The sequence below is a fragment of the Corticium candelabrum genome, chromosome 7 (genome assembly GCF_963422355.1).
Source record: "Corticium candelabrum chromosome 7, ooCorCand1.1, whole genome shotgun sequence".
NCBI classification, from domain to species: domain Eukaryota; kingdom Metazoa; phylum Porifera; class Homoscleromorpha; order Homosclerophorida; family Plakinidae; genus Corticium; species Corticium candelabrum.
Window position 1 is genome coordinate 8,275,268 of NC_085091.1, and position 11,984 is coordinate 8,287,251.

An 11,984-nucleotide genomic window follows, 5' to 3' on the forward strand; every position below is an offset into this window, starting at 1 on the left:
GAGGCTGATCAGAACCTGTTCACGAAGCGACAGGACTGAGGTGCTGCCTTTTGCTCACCAAATATCCTACAACACTTATTATACTATTTACAGCTGCTTCATTCTTCTCACTATTGACTAGATGTCTACGACGTACATTCAGAAATCTAGTTAGTTAGTTCCATCGTCAAGTATACGTCACGCAGGTAGCTTTCAAGTGTTTGGACGCTGTACGAGATCTCGCATACATGCACCGCTGATTCTAAACCACAACCGTTTTTCTAGACAAAAGTGGGTAAGCACAATTAATTAATTATTAGCTAAAATACAAGGTTATCTTGAATACTCTGTCAGCGTCAGAGTGGCTGAGCAAAGAATTAATGGAGACATCATCGAGCCATAGCTCGTGAGACTGAAGTCAGTCACCAGTAGTGTCGCCATTACTTTACAAACATTCTAATGATGTCAATAATAAACAGTTTCAACTAGACTGGCAAACTTATGTAGTACAATGCTGTTGTAGTTGGTAATTGACACACCACATGCGTTCTAGATAGTGTTGTGACTTCATTTGACTTTCTCACACACTTCTTTAAACTCGCTACTTTCTATCCGACTACAAGCTATAGTCTACAGTAATACACAATACATGCGCGCACCTAGAAAACTCTACAGGATAGCAAATTAAGTTAACCTGTTAGAGAAGAATGTCCTCTATTGTCCCGTCCCCCTCTGTTACTAGTGCAGCAATTATGTCCTGAGCACCGCCACTTGATCAGTAAATATAAAAGTTCAAATAATCAACCCATTAGTGCTGTACGGCTAGTTCTGAATTGGCAAAAGGCAAGATAGCCAAGACCTCCCTAGACAGACAAAATTGCAAGGTATACAGATGCAAACCTCAGTAAATAAGAGCAACTATACACACGTAGTGCTCAACTCACCCAAACAAGAGACGAAAACAAGCTGAAAGCGATGCATGCGCCAACGGCTGCCTTGTTAGCTGCAGTAAACGGATCTTCATTCTTAGGGCCAGAATTGACTGACTTGTCGATGAGATAGATGAAACCCACGAGCCACAAAAAACTCAAAATAAGCGACAAAATGAGGTCAGCAAATGCAACGAAGAACTGTATGCGATCATTTCCAATATTAACAAGATACAGCAACGAGTCCAGACAAATAAACGCAGCAGCAATCAAAAAAGCCATAATTCCAATGGCAATTGCATAGTTGCAAGCGTTGGCATCTCCTTGTTTGTTATCAGAATCGCTGTGGAGACCGAGCAAGCACACATTGAAGCCAAAATATCTCGTTTCTACTTGATCAGCAGTCGTACTAAAGACGATGATCGCAAACAGCTGAAACAATAAGCAGACGTGTATAATACTGAAAAGATCGTTAGTCAATTAATTAAAACCAACCCCCTAAATTCACCTTACACCTCGACTACTACTAATTAAGATAGGAAACGTGTCAAATGAAATCAATCTCAAAAACAACTCGACAGCCAAATAGCGTTCACTCTAAAAAATCGGCCGTGAAAACCGTCGTTTTATCCATTTCCTTTGGGTAAAGTCCAGTCCTATATGGTGACGTTCTCACGACGACTATGCCCAACACTACATGTACAAACACCATGATACCGTGGGAGCGCTCTTGCATTACTAAATCATGTATTCGGTAAAGATTGTATACACTGTACTAACCGCTGCAAAGGTCCTCAGGATGATGCGCAGAATAGCGCCTCTTGTTCCTACAAACCGAACCATCTTCCTCCCAGGAGGACTGTCAGGCGTACAGTAACGTGACAGCAAAGCATGTGCTACTTGCCAAGAGTGGAAGTCTACAGCCCACCTCCACTGTCACGCCAGTTTCACGCCATGCGTTGAGTACACCATCTCGTCATCTCTTCTGTTCGCATCTTCATTCTCTGTGTTCTGAGGTGTTGTACGATTCGTCGACAAGCACATCTCTTTCTGTATTTGAAGTGACACACTTCACCATTCACTTCACCGCTTTCATGCAAATTACGCGGTCTCTGTCTATTTCCAAACATGTATTAATGTATGTGTATCATCATGTCTATACCTTCCTGTCTTTGAAGTGCTGTGTTTGACAGCTTCCTAATTAATGAAAGATATACGTAACTCATTTAGTGCACTAGGTTAACACTTCCCAGTGCGAGAGCTCCTGCCCATAGCAGCTTCAATTCGCCTTCTATTTACATCGAGTTGTGCCGAACCCGTTCTGCCTCCCGTACTCGCCGTGCTCTGTTTCCTAGTCACTTGTCCTGTTGTGGAAACAGAATGACTTGACAAGGACGATGTGCTCGCCAGGTTTCTCCGTTGCACTTCATGCAACTGCAACCGTGCAGCTTCCAAAGCTTCAGTAAGTCTGATGCGTTCTTCACACTCACTTTGTACAGTACTTCTAAGAAACTTTATCTAATTCGAAAAGCAAATAATTCTACACTAAAAAAGAACAAAAGAACCCCAACCTATACCTCTTCACTAGCTTTTTCTAGTGTTGCTCGAAGTTCTTGGGTTCTTAACGACGTATCTGCAGGTCTTCCGTGTTTTTTCTCCAACGCCGCCAAACACTTGACCATCCCTTCGTTTTCGGTCAGTGAAACTTCCAACTGCTGTTGCAAGTTCAACAGTTGAGACCGCAAATGACGTGTTTCCGAAATATGATTGCCTAATGCTGCCTCGCTCGTCGCCTGCGTGCACAAAGTCGCTCCAATTAAACCAAATCAACTTTTAGTAACGAGCAACGTACGCATGTATATTTGTGTTGTTCACCTTTTCCTTTGCAATTTCACCTCGCAACTGTTGAATTACTCGTGAATGGTCACTTTTCATCAAGGTCAGTTGCTCACTCAGCTAGACATCAGCAAGAGCAAAACAGCATTATATTACGAGTATTGCCAGTATACTTTCAACTGGTAGAGTCAACAAAAGTCAGACAACTGGCAAAGTGTGCCGAATACGATCATTTACCTCATCATTTTGACTTTGTAACAGTCGAGAAGACGTTTGAATAATTTTCTTTCTCTCCGCCTCCTTCAACATCACCTTGACGTAGAAAGTGTTAGCAAAACGTAGACGGAACGTTTTACCTCAGACCTCATTAGCTTCTCGCAATTTGTTTCTCAGTTTATGACACTCTTCTCTGTTCTTTCTACCTTCTAAATCGAGCTTCTCTTCTTGCTGCAGTTCAGAGATTACGTGACTATAATAATCATACAATCTTCTTTGACCTTCTACCTGTCGGTACAGTTCCTCGACGGCATGACGTTTTTCCTGATAGCTTTCTCTCAGTTGTTCCAAACGAGCGTGATGCGCTCCTATAAGTTTCTCACTGCAAAGAGACAATTAAATTGTCAAAATAGTACTGAAGTCAATCAGGAATAGACTTTTCTTCTCTTGCTATTTTCAGGTTGTTTTGTGCTTCAGTCAGTGAAGACTTCAAAGACTAAACATTATGACTCAACAAGGCTGTCACAATAAACTCGAGCTAGAGAATCTATAGCTAACTGTGGCTTCTCCTTCAATTGTCATGTTCTTAGCTTTCCATGTCTGTACTAGAACCTGATGTTCTCTCACTTGCTCTTCCAAGGAAGAACATTTACTATTCATTGTTTCCACAGATGTCTCCAATTTCTTTACTTTGCCAACAAACCTAAGAAAACTGCCAATTATACTCTCAAGCATGATTACTGTTCAGATTCTGTAAGGTTACCCATCATTAATTAATTAAATAATTAATTAAACAAGTCCAACAGCAGGCAAACACATTCACACGTGGTTTAGGCTCATTTGGCCCATACTTGCTCTATTTCAATCTTAGACGCACATGTTTTCTGACAGTGTGCCAGCAAAGTGGTCCACAACCCACTCTGTACTACTGAAGAGCAGCAAGTCACAAGAGCATGGAAGATGGCATGTACGTATTTGAGTAGTTAACACATCCATTCTATGTACAAGAGATACCATATATATATATATATATATATATATATATATATATATATATATATATATATATATATATATAAGAAATCATGTGGTGTTCGACCCATTGCTGTCAGGAAAGTGTTACGTCGTTTGGCTAGTCGTCTTTGCTGTTCTTCCATCAAGCCTCGTTTACCAGACATCTTGTTACCTTGTGGTCACGTAGGCGTAGGAATACGAGGAGGTTTAGAAGCAAGTGTCCATTCTCTATGGTCATACATTGAAGAGAATGGTGATAAACAGGACCGATGTTGTTTCAAGCTGGACATGACAAACGCGTTTAATGAGTGTCATCGAAGTTCTTTCCTGAAGAGACTTGACAGGGAATTTCCTGAATTGGTAGTATGGGTATAGTGGTGTTACCACTGTGCAGCTGAGTTATGGTTTGGCTATCATCACCTTAAGTCTACAGCAGGTGTACAACAGGTGTACAACAAGGGGATCCCCTGGGACCAATGCTGTTCTCTTTAGTCATTCTAGAATTAATGGATGAAGTTGGAGAAGTGTCTGGTTTGGATTTGAATTTGTGGTACCTCGATGATGGAACCTTTGCTGGTACAAGAAAATCTGTCTCAAAAGTTGGTAAGTCTTATCATGGAGAAAGCTCCTCTCCTGGGCCTTCACGTCAATTTATCAAAGTGTGAAGTGTTTTGGCCTTGGGGTGATCAAATACATCCGGAATTTCCACCAGAAGTACACCGGTTGTGAGATGGAATAGAATTGCTTGATTCGCCCGTGTGTGGAACATCTCAATTCTTCTCTAATTGTTTCAAGAAGCGAGTTGATCAAGTAGCTGCGGCCCTTTCTCATCTTTCGGATCTTGAAAATCCACAAGTAGAACTTCAGTTGTTGAGAAGTTGTCTGTCAATTTGTAAAATTAACCATTTGCTTCGTTCAGTGAGACCTGGTATTGCTAACGGGCAATTGTCTAGTATTGATGATGATCTACGACAATCACTTGGCCGGATCACAAGATCTTCTATTTCTGACTTTGCATGGTCACAAGCTGTACTACCAATTGGAAAAGGAGGTATGGGCATTAGGGAAGCCGTATCTACTTCACCATCTGCTTTTCTCGGAAGCTGTAACTCTAATAGAAAATTGGTTAACTTTCTACTGAAACGCAGTCCATCTTCTCTTCCCTCTTCTCTCCAATCATTACCAGGAGAAGAGGAAACACGAGGAATCGTATGTAACCTACTTTCTAAAAGTGAATCAACCTCATTGGATTTGTCGACAGCTACACAAAACCAGATTCAAAGTCTTCTAGATGACATTTCTTTTTCTAACCTGCTAGATTTGGCGAGTCTCGGAGACAGAGCCCGCCTGAAGACTATATCATCTCCACATGCGGGTGCATGGTTGTGAGCAACTCCAAACCATAACCTTGGCCTCACCATGTCACCCCATGAGTTTGTTGTAGCTTCAAGATACTGGTTGAGTCTGCCCATACTTCCTTTCCCACTAAACGACATTAGATGTTTGTATGGTCAGCCACTTGACCCTTATGGAGATCACCTTGTTGGATGTGGTCATGGTCCACATCGTCTGAGTCGTCATAATGCTTAGTGTGAGACTATTTGGCAATCGCTTCTTATTGATTCGAAACAAGTTGTAAAAGAACAGAGAAGCTCCGGTGAAACCAAATACCGGCCAGGTAATGTTTTCCATCCAAATTTCTTGAATGGACGTCCTGGATACTTTGACATCACAGTAAGAAACACGTTGCAACCATTATACATCCCTCGAGTTGCTGAAACATCAGGAATAGTTGCAGAAGCGGCTGAGATGGACAAAGATGATCGTCACGATGCAAGAGTGACATATGTAGGCGGGGTTTTCTACCCCTTGGTGGTAGAGACGCTCGGTTTATGGTCACCAGATTGCCTAGAAACTTTGAAATCTATATCTTCTAAAGTTCATGCTGTGCTAGCTGTTCCTTTCTGGAAAGCTTTAAAGAACTTGCTAGAGCAAATGTCTGTAAAATTATGGTTGTATAACGCTAGAATGATTTCTAGCCACATGCTTGCGGAAGTAGATAATGTTTTAAGTTGGGACTTCGCTGTATGCTATTAATTGTTCAATAAAATTTATATATATCAGTGTTCGAAATTCACAAATTTTCTACTCGCCAAAGTAAAAGCCTTGGAGTCCCAATGCGTGCATAAATTAATATTTTGTTAATGTATTTTAGTAACTGGTACAATTACAATAAAAATAAGTAAAACTATGATAGATACACACTTCTCATTTTAATTCATTATTTATTAATTAACAAGCTAGCTATGTCTAAAAGTTAGTAGTGGTTGTGTAACAGAATCTGCAGTAATTACTAGACTATACTATACTTATGTGTATTACTAATTGCCTTTGTTTACAACAAAGAAACAAGTGCATTACATTTTATCCTCGTGCTTGTCATCATTCTTGATTCTTTTGTTGTAGACAATTTTTCTTGCCATAAGGTGCAATATAAAGACGCCTCTTAAATTTTCCTAATTTCGATCATATAGAAATTAATAGCCTATCAAACTACATTTAGAACTGACTATGGTGTTCGCATTTCCATCGTGATCTATTAAACTAGCCTAAACTAACCATGCACAAAAGCTCTATACCACTGTTTTTATATAGATTCATGTATACCTACACTGTAAATGTTCATCTTAAATTCTTGAGAAATACTGTAAAATCCATGTGCATGTGGACTGCAATATACATGTAGCTATGTGCAAGCCCTTGTGTGCTCGACCCTAGGAGCAGATTCAGACTAGATTGAATTTGCTACCAACATTTGGCTATGAAACTATCTACTCCCTTACAATTCACTGCATATATTCTAGGCGACTAAAATATTTTAAGTTGGTTCCTGAAAGGCGGCTATACACGTATACATGTACCATGGTCATGCTATTGCATTGGAAGAAACCTACAGGTAAATTTAAACAGACAGATAGGTAATAGCATTTAGGCCTAGATGACAAGAGTGTCGTACTGCAAGGACTCAGAAAACATCACTAGACATGTCTGGTTTCACAAGAAGGTTTGCAGGTTTGCAGTCACATTCTTTGTGTACACAAGAGAAGTGTAAATGCGATTGCGGTTTCAGCAGCTGTTTTAAGTAACTATCCTTTCCCACACTACAATATAAAAGGACAATTTAGATGCGATTCTGACAGCCAACATCCGCTTTTCAATGCTTATGTACACAATTAGCCCTACAGGATACGTAAACTCAACACCTCCTGACTAAAAACAATTCTCAACACGCCTGCCCGCTTCTCTGCTAATCTCTGGCGAGTGGACAGCTACCTTCTACTCGCTAACTTCGATTTGGACTCGCCACTCACGAGTAGGCGAGTGGGAATTTCGGACACTGTATATATAAAAATATGTATAACACACACACACACACACACACACACACACACACACACACACACACACACACACACACACACACACACACACACACACACACACACACACACACACACACACACACACACACACACACATATACATATATATATATATATATATATATGGGTGGTCTAGGTCTTCGTGAGGCCTCTAGATTTTCCTCTGCAGCTTTCGTTGGCAGCTGCAACTCTTCTCGGCAGTTGTCTCTCCATCTTCTTAATGACTCAGCGTTCATGCAGGTGCATGAAGAAAATGATTGGACTCAGCATTCCTCCTTTTGCCCTGGTGAAGTGCAATGCTGGCAACATCTTGCAAGTCTTTTACCACCTACTAGTTCTGTCTCGACCTCTACATTCCTTCCACAAGGCTCTGGATGATGCTTTAAGATCCAGCATTAAGTCAGCCTTGTTAGTTTGCGAGAACAGGCACGTTTCAGTGCTGTCGCATATCCTCATGCGGGGGCTTGGTTGAGGGCAATCCCCAACTCAAGTCTAGGCCTGGCCATGTCTCCGCGTGAATTGGTGACTTCTCTGCGTTTGCGTTTGGGAATTCCGGTTTTCCAGCACCCCACACTTAGTCCGTTGTGTGTGCGGTCATCAGTTGGACATATTTGGTGACTATGCTCTTGGCTGTGGTCCTCTTGGGATTAAGTGGCATGATGCCTAATGTGACGTCATCTTCCACTGGTTGCTCTTAGACAAATCCAATGTACGTCAAGAACAACGCTGTTCTTCTCATTCTATGACAAGACCAGGTGACGTTTTCCATCCCAAATTTTCCCTAGGCAAGGCTGCTTATTTTGACATTTCCGTGAGGAATTTGTTCACTCCCTCTCACCCTGTTATTAATGCTGCAGTAAAAGATGCTGCTGCTGCTGCTGAGGCTGGGGAAATGGACAAAGATGAACGCCATCATGCTAACGTTTCAAGTTATGGCTGTTTGTTCTACCCTCTTGTGGTGAAATCATACAGAGTGTGGGCTGCACATAGTCTGGAGGTGGTGAGATCAATCGTAAAGAAGTATCATCTGGCTGTCTCTGAGCCAAGCTTCCAGACAATTTCATGAACAGTTATCTGTTCGTTTGTGGCAGTACAACTCAAGAATGATTAGTGACAGATTGGACCTCGTGATTGTTGACTATCTACCTAATTATTACAATATTGCGACTTAGACTCTTGTGCTTCCGTCCATAGGGCGGATATGTGTTATCTGTATTATATACAAATATATTTATTATTATAATATATACATATATATATATATATATATATATATATATATATATATATATATATATATATATATATACATATATATATATACATATATATACATATATATATATACATATATATATATATTTTTTTTTTTTAAATTTTTTAAAATAACACATATCCGCCCTAAGGACGGAAGCACAAAGAGTCATAATAATTAGGCAGATAGTCACTAATCAGTCTTGAATTGTATTGCCATAAACGAACAGATAACTGTTCGTGAAATTGCCTGGAAGCTTGGCCCAGAGACAAGCCAGATGATAGAAGAGACTTCTTGACAATTGATCTCAACACCTCCAGACTATGTGCAGCCCACACTCCGTAGGATTCCACCACAAGAGGGTAAAACAAACAGCCATAACTGGAAACGTTAGCAAGATGGCGTTCATCTTTGTCCACTTCCCCAGCCTCAGCAGCAGCACCAGCTTTTATGGCAGCATTAATAAGGTGAGAGGGAGTGAACGAATTCCTCACGGAAATGTCGAAATAAGCAGCCTTGCCTAGGGAAAAGTCGGGATGGAAAACGTCACCTGGTCTTGTCATAGAATGAGAGGAACAGCGTTGTTCTCGACGTACATTGGAGTTGTCTAAGAGCAACCAGTGGAAGATGACGTCACATAAGGCATCATGTCGCTTAATCCGAAGAGGACCACAGCCAAGAGCATGGTCACCAAAAATGTCCAATTCATGACCGCACACACAACGGACTGAGTGTGGGGGTGCTGGAAAAACTGGAATTCCCAAACGCAAACGCAAAGAAGTCACAAATTCACGCGGAGACATGGCCAGGCCTAGACTTGAGTTGGGGATTGCCCTCAACCAAGCCCCCGCATGAGGATATGCGACAGCACAGAAACGTGCCTGTTCTCGCAGACTAACAAGGCTGACTTTAATGCTAGATCTCAAAGCATCATCCAGAGCCTTCTGGAAGGAATGTTGTGTAGAAGAAACAGAGGATGAGACAGAACTAGTAGGTGGTAAAAGACTTGCAAGATGTTGCCGGCATTGCACTTCACCAGGGAAAGAGGAAGAATGCTGAGTCCAATCATTTTCTTCATGTACCGGCATGAACGCTGAGTCATTAAGAAGACGGAGAGACAACTGCCGAGAAGAGTTGCAGCTGCCAACAAAAGCTGCAGATGAAGATCTAGAGGCCTCACGAAGACCTAGACCACCCAAACGAACTGGAAGAGTTGCCTGTTTCATATATCTGCAGGTCTCACCTTTCTTTGTCACAACTTGTCACTTCTTCTATTCGTTGAAGTTGCGTTTGAAGTCTCTCTACTTCCTGCCCCAGAGATCTATAAATAGGCCAATAAAATCAAAAGTACAGAATTGCTGTCAGATATAATCTCTCACGTCATTGTTATCTGGTATTCCTTTGCTTCAGTCTGCAATTTCTGCTTTGCCTCCAGTAACTCCTCACAACGTTGTTCAGTTACTAGAACAAACATGCTCTACGTGCTATAGCAATACAACCATATGCCATAATGTTGCCTGACATCTCAAATGATCCGATAACTTTTTCTTGTCTTTTTCCAGATTAGACAAAGTGGTACTAGAATGCAGCAATTTGATATTAGTTTCTTTCAGTTCATCTTCTCTCTTAGTAACTGTAGCCATAGCATCTTCTCTAGCAACTGAAAGTTCAATCATCTTTGCACTTAGTCTGCTGATCAATCTCTTCATTTCTTCTCTCGCATGAACAACATAGTCTGATGTTGCCTTACTCTGATCAGCAAACAACTGTCTAGCAAAGAGCAAAGCCTCTCTGCACAGCTGAACCTTTTCTTTAAGACCAGAAAGGCAAAGAGTCAGACACAAAATCTTTTCCCTTAAATAAATAACAAATCACATTATTGGACAAAGCAAAAGAATTAATCTGACACCTCCGTTTAATGTTTTCTCCTTCAATGTCAACTATTTGGCTCTGCAGTACCTTTTTACTAGTCACAAGTTCTTCAACTATTTGTTGTTGTTCTTTCAGCTCACTGCTAGTTCTAAGGTGCCTAAAGAAAACTATATGAGACAGTGATTGATATATTTCATGAAAAGCAACACACAGCAGCTTCTGTGCACACATTTCAGTTACAAAACAGTCTCTTGGCTCCGTGAATCAATCAGGTTTTAAACAAATTTCAAGTAATTAAAAGTGTGATATATAAAGGTAGTGTGACATCAAATGATCAACATCTTCTATATTATTTCTAAACATTGCTGTGAATGCCGACCTCCTGTATTCTACATTATATTGTGCACACCCAGTGCTTACCATCCTTTGTTGTTGAGCATCGTCACCACTTCAGACAATCATGGTACCGCTCGCATATGCTTGCTGGATGTTTGTTTAGCATAGTAATAATTGCAGAAATTCTCTACAAGGACTGTGGTGAAATGCTTGAGTAGATATATCAACCTTGATTTCAGCTAATGTCTTTATATCAATTCTCTATCTATCCAAAGCTAGAGACAAACTTACACAATCCTTTCTAAATTATTCTGCCAAAATTATCCATCTAGTCCAGTTCATCAGATGCTTGATTTTCACATACACTTCATCGTTTTCATTTGACAAATTAATTGGCAACATTATAAAGCTACTCCTCCAATGTAACCAACACAGACGAAACGACAAACAAGCAGACAGAAAAGCTGACATGCAGGCATGTAGACATATCATACAAACAGACACAGAGATGCCGATATATGGGCATGCAGACCAGCTGTATCTAGCATACCGTGTGCGCTCCTTCTCCAGTTTGAGTCCTGCTTCACCTTTTTCATTCAGCGTGTCTTCTAGTTTCTTCTTGAGTTCTTCTTCTCTTCTATCATACCCCTCATAATGTTGCAGCTGCCTCTCAAGAAACTGAACTTTCTCTTCAAGCTTCTTAATCTCGTTGTGAATCAGATAGCTGACTCCGCAAAATTTACAAACAGTTTCATCTCTTGGTAATGTCTGCACATCAGCAGGCAACTCATGTTGAGGTCGATAACGTTGCCAGTCTTCCATTGATATCCCGTATGTCTATGCCAAGCGAAGCGAGTACTCGGCAGGCACTAAAACGTTCTCGCGTCATACTGCTAACCACTAGGGTACGTGATGGTAATCAAATGAGGTTTTCAAGCTACGTTTTTATACTACTCGACGCCTAACGTTTGTCACGTGAGGAATATTGGGACTGTAAAGGCTATCTGTCTCTCGTAATATTATGCTTAATTAATTAATTGACAGTAATGTTTTACGGAAAAGGTTACTGTTTGCTTGCAATTACAGTGGCGTAGCAGCGTTAGC

The 11,984-nt window shown here is 40.8% G+C and overlaps 2 protein-coding genes and 1 long non-coding RNA gene across 4 annotated transcripts; 1 reads left to right on the top strand and 2 right to left on the bottom strand.

Moving 5' to 3' along the window:
- Positions 1-9: 9 nt before the first annotated feature.
- LOC134182311 (uncharacterized) lies at positions 10-452 on the top strand. Of its 2 annotated transcripts, none has more exons than XR_009970310.1 (3): positions 10-40; positions 122-274; positions 334-452. It is a non-coding gene; the product is annotated as an uncharacterized LOC134182311 (long non-coding RNA). The 2 variants fall into 2 exon arrangements; XR_009970311.1 differs by having other exon boundaries at positions 122-270.
- Positions 453-549: 97 nt separating this feature from the next.
- Positions 550-1,823, bottom strand: LOC134182310 (synaptogyrin-1-like). Its single transcript, XM_062649707.1, has 3 exons — positions 1,689-1,823; positions 924-1,340; positions 550-842 (listed from the first exon to the last, which is right to left on the bottom strand). The coding sequence occupies exons 1-3, from the start codon at positions 1,749-1,751 to the stop codon at positions 780-782; spliced, it is 543 nt and encodes a 180-aa protein (XP_062505691.1). The 5' UTR covers positions 1,752-1,823; the 3' UTR covers positions 550-779.
- On the bottom strand, positions 1,108-11,702 carry LOC134181826 (myosin-10-like). The gene is made up of 13 exons (XM_062649093.1): positions 11,431-11,702; positions 10,582-10,701; positions 10,195-10,526; positions 10,052-10,133; positions 9,916-9,993; positions 3,519-3,663; positions 3,398-3,456; positions 3,249-3,342; positions 3,108-3,191; positions 2,982-3,056; positions 2,784-2,864; positions 2,486-2,701; positions 1,108-2,426 (listed from the first exon to the last, which is right to left on the bottom strand). The coding sequence occupies exons 1-13, from the start codon at positions 11,700-11,702 to the stop codon at positions 2,148-2,150; spliced, it is 1,917 nt and encodes a 638-aa protein (XP_062505077.1). The 3' UTR covers positions 1,108-2,147.
- Between the last annotated feature and the right edge of the window lie 282 nt (positions 11,703-11,984).